This window comes from Hyla sarda, chromosome 6 (genome assembly GCF_029499605.1).
Source record: "Hyla sarda isolate aHylSar1 chromosome 6, aHylSar1.hap1, whole genome shotgun sequence".
In the NCBI taxonomy this organism is placed as follows: domain Eukaryota; kingdom Metazoa; phylum Chordata; class Amphibia; order Anura; family Hylidae; genus Hyla; species Hyla sarda.
In genome coordinates, this window is record NC_079194.1 from 133910494 (window position 1) to 133928128 (window position 17635).

The window sequence follows — 17635 nt, forward strand, 5'->3', positions numbered from 1 at the left end:
CTGTCCTGTCTTTGAGGGTAAGTGCCTACTACAGCCTTTAGTGCCCTTAGGGGTTATACAGTGATCCCTCAACTTACAATGGCCTCAACATACAATGGTCTTTTCTGGACCATTGTAAGTTGAAACCAGACTCAACATACAATACTACGGACAGTCCAGATCTGCAAAACATATCAATAGCTGGAAGAATTGACCAATCAGAATGGGCATTCACTGGTAAAACACCTGTATTACTGAAGTGCATGCACTGACTGGTGTCTGGTAGCACCCCCTACAGTACAGGGAAGTATTACATGTTCTGTACACTTTACCTGTACCAGGGTTAGCTGCTCCTTTGGTCACCAGGTGAGGGAGACTCCATGTTACTTTTTTAGGACAGTTTGTGTACTGTACAGGACCCTGAAGAAGCTCCTGTCCTCTACATAGACCAGTGTTTCCCAAGCAGGGTGCCCCCAGCTGTTGCAAAACTACAACTCCCAGCATGCCCGGACAGCCTTTGGCTGTCCGGGCATGCTGGGAGTTGTAGTTTTGCAACCGCTGGGGGCTCCCTGCTTGGGAAACACTGACAGACAGTGATTACAGCTCCCAGCAGATCTTTCTTACTATTACATGTAAGGATTTGCTTTATCTATATTATTTATCTACTTATCTTTCTTTAATCCTCACTTTATCCTATTTTTGGATGACATTTTGGGCCTTTAGAACCAATTACCAGGTTTCCATAGAGTTATGGTCTCAACATACAATGGTTGTCCTGGAACCAATTAATATTGTAACTTGAGGGACCACTGTATAATGTAGGTGCATCCGATGTCCTATTGTACTGTCAGTTCTTTTATGAATGGAATCCAATGGAACTATGAGGCGGCACAGGATGAACAGAGCTGGGGGGAGGGGTCCTGAGGTGAACATGTAGCTCATAGTGGTCTCAAACTGTGGCCCTCCAGATGATGCAAAACTCCAACTCCCAGCATGCCCGGACAGCTGTTGCTGGGAGTTGAAGTTTTGCAACATCTGGAGGGCCACAGTTTGAGACCACTGTTATAAATGATCTGCAGACTGAGAGGTGGGGGTGTACTCCAGAATCGCTGCCCCATTATGTACTGACTTATCAAGACCATTTTTTTCTTACTTTGGAGAATTAATACATTTATTAAAAATAGAATCATTATCAATAACTTATTTACATAATGTCTCAAACATTTCCAAGGTGCGCTTAATCTCCCGGATCTGTTTGGCCAGAGCGTGAATGGGCTGCATGGACCGGTCCAGCTCCTCACAGCGTGCCATCAGTGTGTACATCCCCTGAGGAGAGAAGGAAACCAGTGATCATTACTTCTCTCCCTGAAGACACAGGATCAGGCAGCTGAAATTCAAGATGTCCAATCCTTTTCTCCCCTGACATACACATTAGACCAGTGTTTCCCAACCAGGGTGCCTCCAGCTGTTGCAAAACTACAACTCCCAGCATGCCCGGACAGCCTTCGGCTGTCCGGGCATGCTGGGAGTTGTAGTTTTGCAACAGCTGGAGGCACCCTGGTTGGGAAACACTGCATTAAACTATCGGCTGGTCCCACCAAGATCAGCTGACAACTTTTCTTGTGTGTATGGGAGCCCTAGAGGTGTATACTCCCCTACCTCCATCCCATCCTGCTTCCTACATGTCTCAGCACTGGCACCTCTGTGGTAAGTACCTGCTGGGATAAGTCCATCTTACAAATAGGAAGAAGCATGATGAGTAAGGGACCACATAAAATCCCACTGGGAGCGGAGGAAGCATGCCTTATTTTTGCCCCCAGCAAAAAAAATAAAAATAAAAAAAATAATAATTTTATAATGCCTGATCTAAAGGCAGCATGAAATCCTAACAGGCTTCCTCTTCAGACAGCTACATTTTAAAGGGGTACTCCACCCCTAGACATCTAATAAGGTCTGACCCCCCGTTTCTCAGCTGCACAGAGCGAGGATCCCTCTGTGGCTGATGATGGTCGATGCAGGGGACGGAGAAAGGTGACCCCGTCCCCCCTCTATCAGACATCTTATCCTCTATCCTTTGGATAGGGGATAAGATGTCTAGGGGCAGAGTACCCCTTTAATCTGCAAAGCAGCATTTCAGAAAAAAAAACCAACTGGTAGGAGGGGAGTGCCAAGGAGGAAATCTTGATTTTTTTCGGGGGGTTTTCTATTTCACTATCTCTATTTTCTAAAATGATCCTGAAATCTTGCAGCATCACCAGCATTATCTGAGTAGCTGAAGTCACTGGGACAGGCCACAAGCGTTCCTGAGTCACTGCGGATGTGCATAAACGCACTATGAAGATAAACTTTCCTAGCACTGATGTCACCAGCAGAGGGAAATGACCATCATCCAAGAGGGGAAAACCTCTTTATTGTGTACAGCCACCTTAGTTTACATATAAATTCGCTTTTTTTTTTGTTTACCTTGATGCTCATGTCCACTGACTCTCCAAGGCTGTCCACTGAATCCCTGTATGTCTGGATGTAGCCCACGCTAAGTGCTGTCATCTGAAAATAAGCACATGACATTATCAGTGACAGTGGGCAGGCCGCCGGACCATGTGGAATCCCCAGGTCACCCTCCTGCACTTCTATTATGTTCCTCCTGGTGCATCCATAGAGCTGCATTGATGGGCATCTGTGACCTGTGGTGAGGGGGCGCCTCTGAGCCTTACAAGCCTGGTCACAACTGCAACACTCATACCCTAGTGCAGCGTTTCCCAACCAGTGTGCACACTGGTTGGGAAACACTGTCCTTGTGATATAAGTAAGATGCACCCTGAAGCCGATATCTGTCTGCAAAGAAAAATGGCACTTAGAGAATCACATCGCTGCAGTATGGCAACCAATGGCTGGTCACCAGGCCAGAATTACAGACAGACAGACAGAAAGAATCTGGCTCCAGAAAGTTAAACACATTTGTAAATTACTTCTATTAAAAAAAATCTTAATCCTTTCAGTACTTATGAGCTGCTGAAGTTGAGTTGTTCTTTTCTGTCTAAGTGCTCTCTGATGACACCTGTCTCGGGAACTTTCCAGAGAAGAAGCAAATCCCCATAGCAAACCTCTTCTACTCTGTTCAGTTCCCGAGACAAGCAGAGATGTCAGCAGAGAGTACTGTTGTCAGACAGAAAAGAACAACTCAACTTCAGCAGCTCATAAGTACTGGGAGGATTAAGATTTTTTTTAATAGAAGTAATTTACAAATGTGTTTAACTTTCTGGAGCCAGATTCTGGCTGGCTGTCTATCTGTAATTCTGGCTGGCTGTAATTCTGGCCTGGTGACCAGCCATTGGTTGCCATACTGCAGCGATGTGATTCTCTAAGTGCCATTTTTAACTTTCTGGAGCCAGTTGATATACAATTTTTTTTCCCCCCTGGAATACCCCTTTAACTTCCACTGGATAACCCCTTTAATGAAATGGTAGTGTAGCCCCGGCCTTAGACCCACAGCTGGCACAACTACTACTACCATGGAGAACCAGTACCCGACAAGAGAGCTTACATTCTGGATTGTGCCGCTCAAACTTTTCATCATCTGATCAACTTTTAATGAAACTTCTTGAGTGAGGATTTCCAGGTCCTTCAACACTTCCAGGTCAATGGGGGGGATGTCTGCTCTGCTTCTCTGCAGTGCGTAATGGCGGACACTGGCGTCAGCTGCAAGGCAGGAAAATATTTTGGTTACATATTAAAATATTATATATATAGTCAAATATATCTCATCCAACCACTAGTCTTCTGTATAATGAAAACTTTAAGGGTCTATTCACATGCACAGTATTCTGCGCAGTAGGGATCAACCGATTATCGGTATGGCCGATAATCACGATTTTGAGCATTATCGGTATCGGCAATTACCTTGCCGATAATACCCCGCCCCCGACCAGGCCCACGTCGCACCACGACCCGCCCCATTGCCTCCCCCTTCCCCGGTTTTATAATTACCTGTTCCCGGGGCCCACACTTCTTGCTCCTGCTGCATCCTGCGTTACGCTGTGCGCAGTGACGTGACGTGCGCGACGTGACGTCACCGTCAGTGCGCACAGTGACAGTTCAGGAGGACGCCACCGGAGCCAGATGTAGAGTGGACCCTGGGAACAGGTAATTATAAAACCGGGGAAGGGGGAGGCAATGGGGCCGGGGGGGGGGGGGGGGGGGGGGCGTTTGCGGTGCAGCGGGTCGGTGGCGGTGATAGGTCTCAGGACCCCCAGACAGGTAGGGAAGAGAAGCGGGTGGCGGCGGTGGTCTATGGCACCGCAAAAGCCACTGCAGTGCATTGATTTAAAGCGCCCGCTTTAAATCAATGATCTGCAGCAGTGTCGCGGGGGAATAAATAGCCGATAACTTATACCGGAATATCGGTATAAGTTATCGGCTATCGGCCCTAACCTACACCGATTATCGGTGTCGGCCCTAAAAAAAACGATATCGGTCGATCCCTACTGCGCAGGATTTCAAACTCTGCTCAGTCATTTAGTTTACATTGAAATCTGCAGCAGAAAATCCTGTGCATCAAATCTGCGCAGAATACTGTACGTGTGAATAGACCCTAAAGGAGGTCTGCAGCGGTATATAACTTATCCCCTCTCAGCAGGATAGAGGATAAATGTTTGATCTCCTGTACATGGCCCCGTCTCTCCCCACTCAGGAGGTATGTCAGCCAGCACGCCCCTTCTATGTATCACTATGGGGGAGGAGGCGATGCAGCGTTCTTGTATCCCCGCCTCTCCCATACAGCTGAATGGAGGGGGCGTGTCTGTTGGCCTCAGTGAGGTTGGCGACACAAGCATTAGCCGCGCAGAGCCGCAGCAATACCGGGTCCAGGTATGGGAGATTGCGGGGGCCCCAGCGATCAAACACTTATGTGGATAGGGGATAAGTTCTATACTGCTGCAGACCTTTAACCCCTTAAGGACCAGGCCATTTTACACCTTAGGACCAGAGCGTTTTTTTCACATCTGACCACTGTCACTTTAAGCATTAATAACTCTGGGATGCTTTTACCTTTCATTCGGATTCTGAGATTGTTTTTTCGTGACATATTCTACTTTATGTTAGTGGTAAAATTTTGTCCATACTTGCATCATTTCTTGGTAAAAAAAAATCCCAAAATTTGATGAAAAAATAGAAAATTTAGCATTTTTCTAACTTTGAAGCTCTCTGCTTGTAAGGAAAATAAACATTCCAAATAAATTATATATTTATTCACATATACAATATGTATACTTTATGTTTGCATCATAAAATTGATGTGTTTTTACTTTTGGAAGACACCAGAGGGCTTCAAAGTTCAGCAGCAATTTTCCAATTTTTCACAAAATTTTCTAAATCTGAATTTTTCATGGACCAGTTCAGGTTTGAAGTGTATTTGAAGGGTCTTCATATTAGAAATACCCCATAAATGACCCCTTTATAAAAACTGCACCCTCAAACTATTCAAAATGACATTCAGTAAGTGTGTTAACCCTTTAGGTGTTTCACAGGAATAGCAGCAAAGTGAAGGAGAAAATTCACAATCTTCATTTTTTACACTCGCATGTTCTTGTAGACCCAATTTTTGAATTTTTACAAGGGGTAAAAGGAGAAAAATCCTCTCAAAATTTGTAACCCAATTTCTCTCGAGTAAGCACATACCTCATATGTGGATGTCAAGTGTTCGGCGGGCGCAGTAGAGGGCTCAGAAGCGAAGGAGCGACAATGGAATTTTGGAGAATGAGTTTTTCTGAAATGGTTTTTGGGGGGCATGTCACATTTAGGAAGCCCCTATGGTGCCAGAACAGCAGAAAACCCTCCACATGGCATACCATTTTGGAAACTACACCCCTCAAGGCACGTAACAAGGGGTCCAGTGAGCCTTAACACCCCACAGGTGTTTGACGACTTTTCGTTAAAGTCGGATGTGTAAATGAAGAAAAAAAGAAATGTCACTAAAATGCTTGTTTTTCCCCAAATTTTACATTTTTACAAGGGGTAATAGGAGAAAATTACCCCCAAAATGTGTAACCCTATTTCTTCCGAGTATGGAAATACCCCATATGTGGACATCAAGTGCTCTGCTGGCGAACTACAATGCTCAGAAGAGGAGCAGCGCCATTGAGCTTTTGAAAAGTGAATTTGTTTGGAATTGTTTTCAGGGGCCATGTGCGTTTATAAAGCCCCCATGGTGCCAGAACAGTCGACCCCCCCCACGTGACCCCATTTTGGAAACGACACCCCTCACAGAATTTAATAAGGGGTGCAGTGAGTATTTACACCCCACTGGCATTTGACAGATCTTTGGAACAGTGGGCTGAGCAAATGAAAAATTAAATTTTTCATTTTCACGGACCACGGTTCCAAAAATCTGTCAGACACCTGTGGGGTGTAAATGCTCACTGTACCCCTTATTACATTATGTGAGGGGTGTAGTTTCCAAAATGGGGTCACATGTTGGGTGGGGGGGGTCCATTGTTCTGGCACTATGGGGGCTTTGTAAACACACGTGGCCTTGAATTCCGGACACATTTTCTCTTCAAAATCCCAATGGTGCTCCTTACCTTCTGAGCATTGTAGTTCGCCTGCCGAGCACTTTACATCCACATATGGGGTATTTTCTTACTCAGAAGAAATGGGGTTACAAATTTTGGGGGGCTTTTTTCCTATTTTCCCTTGTGAAAATGAAAAATTTAGGGTAACACCAGCATTTTAGTGAAAAAAAATATTTTTTTTTCATTTTCCCATCCAACTTTAACGAAAATTTGTCAAACACCTGTAGGGCTCACTATACCCCTTGTTACATTCCGTGAGGGGTGTAGTTTCCAAAATGGGGTCATATGTCAGTATTTATTTTTTGCGTTTATGTCAGAACCGCTGTAAAATTAGCCACCCCTGTGCAAATCACCAATTTAGGCTTCAAATGTACATGGTGCGCTCTCACTCCTGAGCCTTGTTGTGCGCCCGCAGATCATTTTACGCCAACATATGGGGTATTTCCGTACTCAGGAGAAATTGCGTTACAAATTTTGGGGGTCTTTTTTTCCTTTTACCTCTTGTGAAAATAAAAAGTAAAGGGCAATACCAGCATGTTAGTGTAAAAAAAAATTTTTTTACACTAACAGGCTGGTGTAGACCCCAACTTTTCCTTTTCATAAGGGGTAAAAGAAAAAGCCCCCCAAAATTTGTAGTGCAATTTCTCCCGAGTACAGATATACCCCATATGTGGCTCTAAACTGTTTCCTTGAAGTGAGAGAGCGCCATGCGCATTTGAGGACTAAGTTAGGGATTGCATAGTGGTGGACATAGGGGTATTCTACGCCAGTGATTCCCAAACAGGGTGCCTCCAGCTGTTGCTAAACTCCCAGCATGCCTGGACAGTCAGTGGCTGTCCAGAAATGCTGGGAGTTGTTGTTTTGCAACAGCTGGAGGCTCTGTTTTGGAAACACTGCTGTACAATACGTTTTTCATTTTTATTTGGGGGGGGGGGGGGGGGGGAGACAGTGTAAGGGGGTGTATATGTAGTGTTTTACCCTTTATTATGTGTTAGTGTAGTGTAGTGTTTTTAGGGTACATTCACACTGGCGGCGATTAACAGTGAGTTCCCTGCTAGGAGTTTGCGCTGCGGCATGTACTGATCACCGAAGGGCATGCTGAGAGATGTAGTTATGCAACAGCTGGAGGGATCGCAACTACAACTCCCAGCATGCTGGGATTTGCAGTTTTGCAACATCTGGAGAGCTACAGTATAGAGACCACTGCAAACTGTGGCCCTCCAGATGCTGCAAAACTACAAATCCCAGCATGCCCAGACAGCAAACAGTTGTGTGGGCATGCTAGGAGTTGTACTTTTGCAAGATCTGGAGGGCTATAGTTCAGAGACTACCATATAGTGGTCTCAAACTGTAGCCTTCCAGCTGTTGCAAAACTACAACTCCCAGCATACCCAGCTGTCTGGGCATGCTGGGAGTTGTAGTTTTGCAACATCTGGAGGGCTACAGTATTGAGACCACTATATAGTGGTCTCGGACTGCAGCCCTCCAGATGTTGCTAGGCAACTTACCGGCTTTCGTCGGATCCAGGGAGCCTACTGCAAGTCATCGCCGCCCGCTGATCTCCGACACCGATCGTCGCCCGCAGCCTCCGCAGATCGGTAAGTGGACTTCGGCGCCGGTCCTCTGTCGTTTCCCCGTTCTGCCCCGCCTATTGTGGGTGGGCAGGACGAGGAAAACAAAAGTTAACCCCCCCGCCCCCGATCTGCTATTGGTGGTCGCGTCTAGACCACCAATAGCAGGGATAGGAGGGGTGGCACCCCTGCCACCTCACTCCTATCCCTTCAGGGGGATTGTGGGTGTCTTAGACACCCGCGATCCCCCTTATATTTCGGGTCACCGGATCACCATAGACCCGTAATGACCCGGAATCGCGCAAATCGCAAGTGTGAATTCACTTGCGATTTGCGCCGATCGCCGACATGGGGGGGGGGGGGGGGTCTGATGACCCCCCTGGGCATTTGCAAGGGGTGCCTGCTGATCATTATCAGCAGGCATCCCGGCCTGGTCCCCACGCGGCGGGATGCGAAATTCCCACGGACGTATGAGTACGTGCCTGGTCTTTAAGACCCAGGGTGCAGGGACGTACTCATACGTGCCTGGTCCTTAAGAGGTTAAAGGATACCTCCGGGATGTCCGACCGCTGGGGCCCCCGCGATCTCCCGAACTATTGCAGAGCCGGTGCGAGGTGCGGTGAAAAAAATCAAACCCATGGCTCTGCCCTCGCTCCTCCCTGCTCTAGCTTCGGCAAAGGAGCGGTCCGATGTTTTCACGGGTTTGATTTTTTCACCTCACATCGGAGCGCTGCTTTTGGCAATCTCCGGCTCCACCATAGAACTGCATAGAGGGGGCGTGTCTGCCGCAGCTTTGTGCTGTTGTTGAAAACACTTATCATGCAGGGAGCCGGGGCTCCATTCAGGAGATTGCGGGGGGCCCCAGTGGTCTCAGGATAGGGGATACGTTGTACATCCCGGAGGTTTCCTTTAACAACTTTCTGCAATATTTTGTATATGATTCTTTACCATGTGTTTACATCCAAAGGCTGAAAACCTGTTCTGTCCACCTACTTCTCAGCTGAGGGTTTGTTACAGTGGTGTCTGGTTTAGTCAATCCTAAGGCTGTGTCCACACAGGGGAATGTCCGCACGAGCAATCTCACTGCCGAATTCTGCACAGAGATTCCATCATGTGAACATCCACAATTTTTCCTCAGAGAAAAACCACAGGATCAGGCAGGTGCTTGGATCTTGTTAGGAGCAAACAGTTTATTTACCCACAATGCAACGCATTTCACAGTAAAAAAAGCTTCATCAGTCATCTGATGAAGCAATATTTACTGCGAAACATGTTGCACTGTGGGTAAATAAACTGTTTGCTCCTAACAAGATCCAAGCACCTGCCTGATCCTGTGGTTTTTCTCTGAGGAAAAATTGTGGATGTTTGTATCTATCCCAGGAGCGGCTGCAGATGGGAGAACTCCCCTTCTCTATATACCCCCCCCCCCATTATACACCTCCCCCCCCCCATTATACACCTCCCCCCCCATTATACACCTCCCCCCCCCTTATACACCTCCCCCCCCCCATTATACACCTCCCCCCAATCTATACCTCCCCCCCCCATTATACACCTCCCCCCCATTATACACCTCCCCCCCATTATACACCTCCCCCCCCATTATACACCTCCCCCCCCATTATACACCTCCCCCCCATTATACACCTCCCCCCATTCTACACCTTTCCCCCATTCTACACCTCCCCCCCCCCATTCTACACCTCCCCCCCCCCATTCTACACCTCCCCCCCCCCATTCTACACCTCCCCCCCCCCCATTCTACACCTCCCCCCCCCCCATTATACACCTCCCCCCCCCCCATTATACACCTCCCCCCCCCCATTATACACCTCCCCCCCCCCATTATACACCTCCCCCCCCCCATTATACACCTCCCCCCCCCCATTATACACCTTTCCCCCATTATACACCTCCCCCCATTATACACCTCCCCCCCATTCTATACCTTGCCCATTATTGTGCGAGTACAACCCCCGCGGGTGAGAAGATTTCATTATATACCGTATCACACTATGGAGCGCTTTGTTTTATCATCATGTGAACATGGCCTAATACAGAGGCTCTAACACTATACATACAGTCTGCAGCATATTACAGCCTCAGTCTAATACAGTGTCTGTATCATATGCTCTCTATACAGAGGCTGCAGCATATCACACCCCGCTCCTTATACAGAGGCTGCAGCATATCACACCACGCTCCTTATACAGAGGCTGCAGCATATCACACCCCACTCTCTATACAGAGGCTGCAGTATATCACACCCCGTTCCTTATACAGAGGCTGCAGCATATTACACCCCGCTCCTTATACAGAGGCTGCAGCATATTACACCCCGCTCCTTATACAGAGGCTGCAGCATATTACACCCCGCTCCTTATACAGAGGCTGCAGCATATTACACCCCGCTCCTTATACAGAGGCTGCAGCATATTACACCCCGCTCCTTATACAGAGGCTGCAGCATATTACACCCCGCTCCTTATACAGAGGCTGCAGCATATTACACCCCGCTCCTTTTACAGAGGCTGCAGCATATTATACCCCGCTCTTTATACAGAGGCTGCAGCATATTACACCCCGCACCTTATACAGAGGCTGCAGCATATTACACCCCGCTCCTTATACAGAGGCTGCAGCATATTACACCCCGCTCCTTATAAAGAGGCTGCTGCATATTACACCCCGCTCCTTATACAGAGGCTGCAGCATATTACACCCCGCTCCTTATACAGAGGCTGCAGCATATTACACCCCGCTCCTTATACAGAGGCTGCAGCATATTACACCCCGCTCCTTATACAGAGGCTGCAGCATATCACACCCCGCTCCTTATACAGAGGCTGCAGCATATTACACCCCGCTCCTTATACAGAGGCTGCAGCATATTACACCCCACTCCTTATACATGACTCGGAGTAATGATTTAGATGACACTATATACATATATGTGGTCCCGCGGCCTCTACACTTACTTTCCCGCCCCACTCCGGGCTTGGAGCTCATGCTGACAGCGCAGTCCATGCACTATGCTCCCGGAGCGGTCACGGCCTCACATCCCGGTAACGGAGACGCCTCTTCCTCACAATTGAGCTCGGGGACGTGCTTCCTGTCACTCAGTGCTGGCCCCGCCCACTAACAACCCTTCACCCCGCGTCACAGCCAACCGGTGCGGAGACGTCTTAAGGGGAGGAGTCTGTGGTGAAGTGAAGTTTTCTGATTGTTCCAATGTAAGGGGATTGCTGGTGGTTGTGGTTGTTCTCTGCGTCATCTTCTTCTCAGTGATCGATGTTTACAGATTGCTGGACTCATGTGTAAATATATATAATAGAAATGTTATAATATAAATGTCTCCTCCCTCATCTTTCATATCTATTTTATATGTATCTATATCTCATATCTATATATTTAATATCAATGTAGATCATATCTATTTCTTATGTATCTATTAATCTATCTTATATTTATATATCTCTTGTATACTTCTATATCTTCACCTGACGAAGATTGTTAGCTCGAAACGCGTTGTCCATGTAATTTAATCAATAAATGTATTTTTGATTTTCTAAGTCCATCCATGCGGCAAATTGCTCACCATCTTCTCACCTCCCGGGAGCGCCTGCGCTTAGCGTGTTTTTCCCCCTCCCCCGCTTCCCTTTTCTAAATGTGAAGGTTTTACCAAAGGTGGTGTCCATATGCTACATGGTGTTTGGCTCATAATACAACACAGCAGGGTGAGCTGGACAATACACATACAGTGATCCCTCAACTTACAATGGCCTCAACATACAATAGTTTCAACATACAATGGTCTTTTCTGGATCATTGTAACTTGAAACCAGACTCAACATACAATGCTATGGAATGTGTGAAACGTGTCAATGACTGGAAGAACCGACCAATCAGAATGGATATTTCACTGGTAAAACCCCTGTATTCCTAAAGTGCATGCACTGACAGGTGTCTGGTAGCGCCCCCTACAGTACAGGGAGGTATTACATGTTCTGTGCTCTTTGCCTGTGCCAGGGTTATCTGCTCCTTTGGGCATCAGGTAAGGGCGGCTCCATTTCCCTTTTTTTTTTTAGGACATTGCGTGTTCTGTACAGGACCCTGAAGAAACTTCTGTCCTCTACATAGACCAGTGTTTCCCAAAGAAGGTGCCTCCAGCTGTTGCAAAACTACAACTCCCAGCATGCCCGGACAGCCTTCGGCTGTCCGGGCATGCTGGTAGTTGTAGTTTTGCAAAAGCTGGAGGCACCTTCTTTTAGAAACACTGAAATAGACAATGATTTACAGCTCCCAGCAGATCTTTATTACTTGTATATGTAAGGATTTGCTTTATCTGTATTAGTTATCTACTTATTTTTTGTTTAATTCTCACTTTTTCCTATTTTTGGATGACATTTTGGTGCCTTTAGAACCAATTACCAGGTTTCCATAGAGTTCTGGTCTCAACATACAATGGTTTCAACATACAATGGTCGTCCTGGAACCAATTAATATTGTAACTTGAGGGACTACTGTACAGTATATATCATTCACTCACACTTTTCATCCAGAGTAACGGCACATAGAGCACTATCTTTTTTTTCCCCTCTGTTCCCCATTTGCACTCGTATTTATATATCTAATATATATCTATTTCATATCTATCTATCTATTTTCAATCTATATCTGGGTGGGAAAAACTGATATATCTATCTCATATCGATCTATCTATCAGTCTAATCTATCATAGCATATTGCAGCGCTACATAGTAGGGTCCTGCATTGGGATCAAGCCAAAACCTGCAGGCGGTCAGGCACTATGCCTGCGGGTCCCAGAAATCCCGCAGCACGCTCGGTGACTCTGCGGCAGCCCCACCCTCTGAGTACATTCACCAATCAGTCACCAGGGTGGGGCTGCTGCTCCTCCTGTCTCCTCCCCTGCCGCTGACGTAGTACCGCTGTAGTGCCAGGGATCGCCCTGCGGCTGACATTTAACACTCTCCCCGCTATGGGGACCGTGCGCCTGCCGCTGTCATAAGCTGAGAGCAATTACATTGCAGCTGCAGCGCTTCAGCTATCACAGCAGGAGACGTCCTCATGCTGTGGTAGCCGAACTCACACTGAAGGGAACGGTGTTTGAGACAGCATATTTGTGGTCACGTGACACGCGCACACACACACCCCAGCCCCCCCCCCCCTGGAACCAATGGTAGGGGCAGGTGTGTGCATGTCAGCCAATGGAGCTGGCTTAGTCCAGCACTGGAAAGTGCTGAGTCATGTAACACATTCCACGGTAAAACACAAAATATGGCTGTACATCGCCATTTCATCTGTGCCCGCGCCATTCCTTCCCCTGCTCAGCCTGCCTGCCCTGGAGGATTTTTCTGTGAAAGTGACCCTCTACCTTCATTTTTTTGCCACCGCCCGGGACCTTTCGGTATGTAAAAATGCGATCTACACAGCATACAATGTGTGCTGTTGTGGTGGCCCAGTACAGGAGATACACCCCTGTACCCTAGCTGCCCTGTCCGGCAGACTCCATACATTGACCCCTGGGCCCCCTTGCACCTGTTCCCTGGTATATTTATCTCTATGCCAATGTTATACAGTATAATGTACTTATAATGTGTTATAGCTTTAAGACCTGTTGTCATGTGATTGTAACCCAGTGAGGTATCAGTGACCATGTGACCTAAGGGTGACCTATGGGACCCCTCCTAGTCTCCCCCATATAAGCCCTGGGTGAAGCTAGCTTTCTCTCTTCCTGCTTAGCTGAGTTGCAGTGAGGTCAAGTCCTAGGTGTCTGGAGTCCAGCGGAGGCCTAAAGTCAGTCAAACAGCCACGGATTCTCAAGTCCATTGCCCCACAAGTCAAGTCAAAGCCTGGTAAACTTCAGAAGGGGTGAAGTCAGGCATACTCTGTCATAGTCAAGTGAGTCCAAGTTATCCTGTCTCAAGTCAGCGTGGCCCACATCCAAATTGACATAGTTTTAGAGAGGAAAACTAAGGAATCGTTTAATGCATGTATTTTTACAGAGGAAGAGGTTCTACGTTTGCTTTCTAAAGTGAAGACAAATAAATCAAAGGGGCCTGATGGGATACACCCAAAATTATTAAAAGAGGTTAGTGGTGAGCTAGCAAAACTGTTAACAGATTTATTTAACCAATCAATGGTAACAGGAGTCGTCCCGGAAGATTGGAAATTAGCAAATGTCGTGCCCATTCACAAGAAAAGTAGTAGGGCGGAATCAAGCAACTATAGGCCAGTAAGACTGACATCAATAGTGGGGAAATTAATGGAAACCCTACTAAAGGATAGGATTGTGGAAGATCTAAAATCCCATGGATTGCAAGATGAAAAACAAAATGGGTTTACTTCAGGGAGATCATGTCAAACAAATCTTATTGATTTTTTTGACTGGGTGACTAAAATAATAGATGGCGGAGGGGCAGTAGACATCGCATATCTAGATTTTAGTAAGGCTTTGAAAAATGTCCCACATAGAAGACTTATCAATAAACTACAGTCATTGAGCTTGGACTCCCATATTGTTGAGTGGATTAGGCAGTGGCTGAATGACAGACAACAGAGGGTTGTAGTCAATGGAGTTTATTCAGAGCAAGGTCTTGTTACCAGTGGGGTACCTCAGGAATCTGTACTGGGACCAATATTGTTTAATATCTTCATTAGTGATATTGCAAAAGGTCTCGATGGTAAGGTGTGTCTTTTTGCTGATGACACAAAGATATGTAACAGGGTTGATGTTCCTGGAGGGACACGCCAAATGGAAAAGGATTTAGGCAAACTAGAAGAATGGTCAGAACTCTGGAAACTGAAATTTTAATGTGGATAAGTGCAAGATAATGCATCTGAGGCGTAAAAACCCAATGGCAGAATATAGATTATTTGACACAGTCCTGACCTCAGTATCTGAGGAGAGGGATTTAGGAGTAATTATTTCAGAAGACTTAAAGGTAGGAAGACAATGTAATAGAGCAGCAGGAAACGCTAGCAGAATGCTTGGACGTATAGGGAGAGGTATAAGCAGTAGAAAGAAAGTGCTCATGCCACTGTACAGAACACTGGTGGGACGTCGCTTGAAGTATTGTGCACAGTACTGGAGGCCGTATCTCCAGAAGGATCTATATACTCTAGAGAGAGTTCAGAGAAGATACTAAACTAGTACATGGATTGCAGGATAAAACTTACCAGGAAAGGTCAAAGGACCTTAACATGTATAGCTTGGAAGAAAGAAGAGACAGAGGGGATATGATAGAGACTTTTAAATACATAAAGGGAATCAACACTATAAAGGGAATCAACACTATAAAAGCATATTTAAAAGAAGAAAAACTACCACAAGAGGACATAGTTTTAAATTAGAGGGGCAAAGGTTTAAAAGTAATATCAGGAAGTATTATTTTACTGAGAGAGTAGTGGATGCATGGAATAGCCTTCCTGCAGAAGTGGTCGCTGCAAATACAGTGAAAGAGTTTAAACATGCATGGGATAAGCATAAGGCTATCCTTCATATAAGATAGGGCCAGGGACTATTCATAGTATTCAGATTATTGGGCAGACTAGATGGGCCAAATGGTTCTCATCTGCCGACACATTCTATGTTTCTATGACAAGTCCACTATAAGTCCCAACAAACCCTAAGGTCCTTAAAGTCACTGGTCACTAGTGTTGAGCGGCATAGGCCATATTCGAATTCGCGAATATTCGCGAATATATGGACGAATATTCGTCATATATTCGCGAATATTCGCATATTCGTTATATTCTCGTTTTATTTTCGCGTATGCGAAAATACGCGCATGCGAAAATTAGCATATGTGGAAATTCGCATATGCGAAAATTAGCATATGCGAATTTTCGTATATGCGAATTTTCGCGCGCCAGTCTCACACAGTAGTATTACAGCCTTCTTTACACCACACAAGCTGGAAGCAGAGAGGGATGATCACTGTGATGTGTACTGTGAAGAAAAAAAAAAAAAAAAAAAAAACGAATATTCGTAATTACGAATATATAGCGCTATATTCGCGAAATTCGCGAATTCGCGAATATGCGATATTCGCGAATAATATTCGAATTGCGAATATTCGCGAGCAACACTACTGGTCACCTCCATGGGCCTTGCCAAGCTGTAGAGACTGTTACACCTGTCTGACTCAGTAAAGCTGCCGTTGTTCTGTAACTTGGCATCGGAGTCATCATTTGCCCCTGTGCCTAGCCCAGGATCCAGCGGTATTCCTTCGGGTGGTGTAGAGGATAAACCACGCCCTGGCGTCATGAACACAAGGGGTTAATGCCATCTGCCCCTAGGGTAATTCCATCTGTCCTCATCACACTCTCACCACACTGTGCTGCTGCCCCCTCGGTCGGCAATCCTCCCAGGACCTCCATCTGTGTGTCTGCAGTCTGTAGACAGAGAATTGCACCCTAGTGTCTTCTACAGACCTTATGGTGCACATACCCTCCCATGTGTATAGCAGTGTGTGTGTAAATTTCAATACAGGTGGGAGTATGTGCAGAGAATTACACCCTAGTCTCAACTACAGACAAGGGTGCAATGCTCTGCACATACCCCCACCTGTATAGAAATTTACATACACACACTGCTATACACATGGGGGTTATGTGCAGAATGCAGAGCACTGCACCCTAGGGTCTTCTACAGACCCTGTGGGAGCTATAACAAAAAGAAAAAAGAAGTGTAAAATAAATAAATAAAAATTAACCCCTTCCCTAATAAAAGCTTGAACCCCAGTTCAAGCTTTTATTAGGGAAGGGGTTAATTTTTATTTATTTTACACTTCTTTTTTCTTTTTCAAGCTTTTTCACATTTTTTAACAAAAATAAAATAAATAAAAAAAAGTATGTGGTATCGCCACATGCGTAAATGTCTGAACTAATAAAAAAATAATGTTAATTAAATTGCATGGTCGGTGGCGTACACGTAAAAAAAAAATACTAAAGTCCAAAATTGCGCATTTTTGATCACTTCATATGTCATTAAAAAATTATAAAAAGCAATCAAAAAGTCCCATTAAAACAAAAATTGTACCAATAAAAACTACAGACCGCAGCGCAATAAATGAGCCCTCATACATCCTTGCAGGCCAGGTATGTGCAGAGCATTGCATCGGTCAGTGACCTAGGGCCTCTGAGTCTGCACAGTAACTGCTATTCACATCTCTACATATACCAGAGTGCAATGCTCTGCACATACCCCCCATGTATAGCAGTGATGATCCACACAGATACACAATGGCGTAGCACTCCCAATAGTTCCAAATGTTTTATTAAACTTATGTCACAGCACCAATGTTTTCACTCTACACTGAAGTCATTTCAAGCAGAGTCCTATACATTCAAAGGGTACGTTCACACAATTAGGATATGTTGCATATTTTAATGTATATTTTTCCAACTTATTTTGCTTCCCATTGACTTCAATGGGTAGTAAAATCAGCTGCAGTAATTATGTTTTTTTTATACCCAGTCAAGTGAGAAAGT

General features: G+C 45.7%; 1 protein-coding gene across 1 annotated transcript; it reads right to left on the minus strand.

Moving 5' to 3' along the window:
• Positions 1–1120: 1120 nt before the first annotated feature.
• On the minus strand, positions 1121–11256 carry BORCS6 (BLOC-1 related complex subunit 6). The gene is made up of 4 exons (XM_056528342.1): positions 11098–11256; positions 3524–3678; positions 2443–2526; positions 1121–1305 (listed from the first exon to the last, which is right to left on the minus strand). The coding sequence occupies exons 1-4, from the start codon at positions 11144–11146 to the stop codon at positions 1180–1182; spliced, it is 414 nt and encodes a 137-aa protein (XP_056384317.1). The 5' UTR covers positions 11147–11256; the 3' UTR covers positions 1121–1179.
• Positions 11257–17635: the final 6379 nt, after the last annotated feature.

Coding starts and splice junctions, on each gene's coding strand:
- BORCS6 (XM_056528342.1), bottom strand. CDS start 11,146: ATGGACTGCGCTGTCAGCATGAGCTCCAAGCCCGGAGTGGGGCGGGAA. Junction 3,679..11,097: donor GCCCGGAGTGGGGCGGGAAA/GTAAGTGTAGAG, acceptor CCTGCCTTGCAG/CTGACGCCAGTGTCCGCCAT. Junction 2,527..3,523: donor TGAGCGGCACAATCCAGAAT/GTAAGCTCTCTT, acceptor GCTTATTTTCAG/ATGACAGCACTTAGCGTGGG.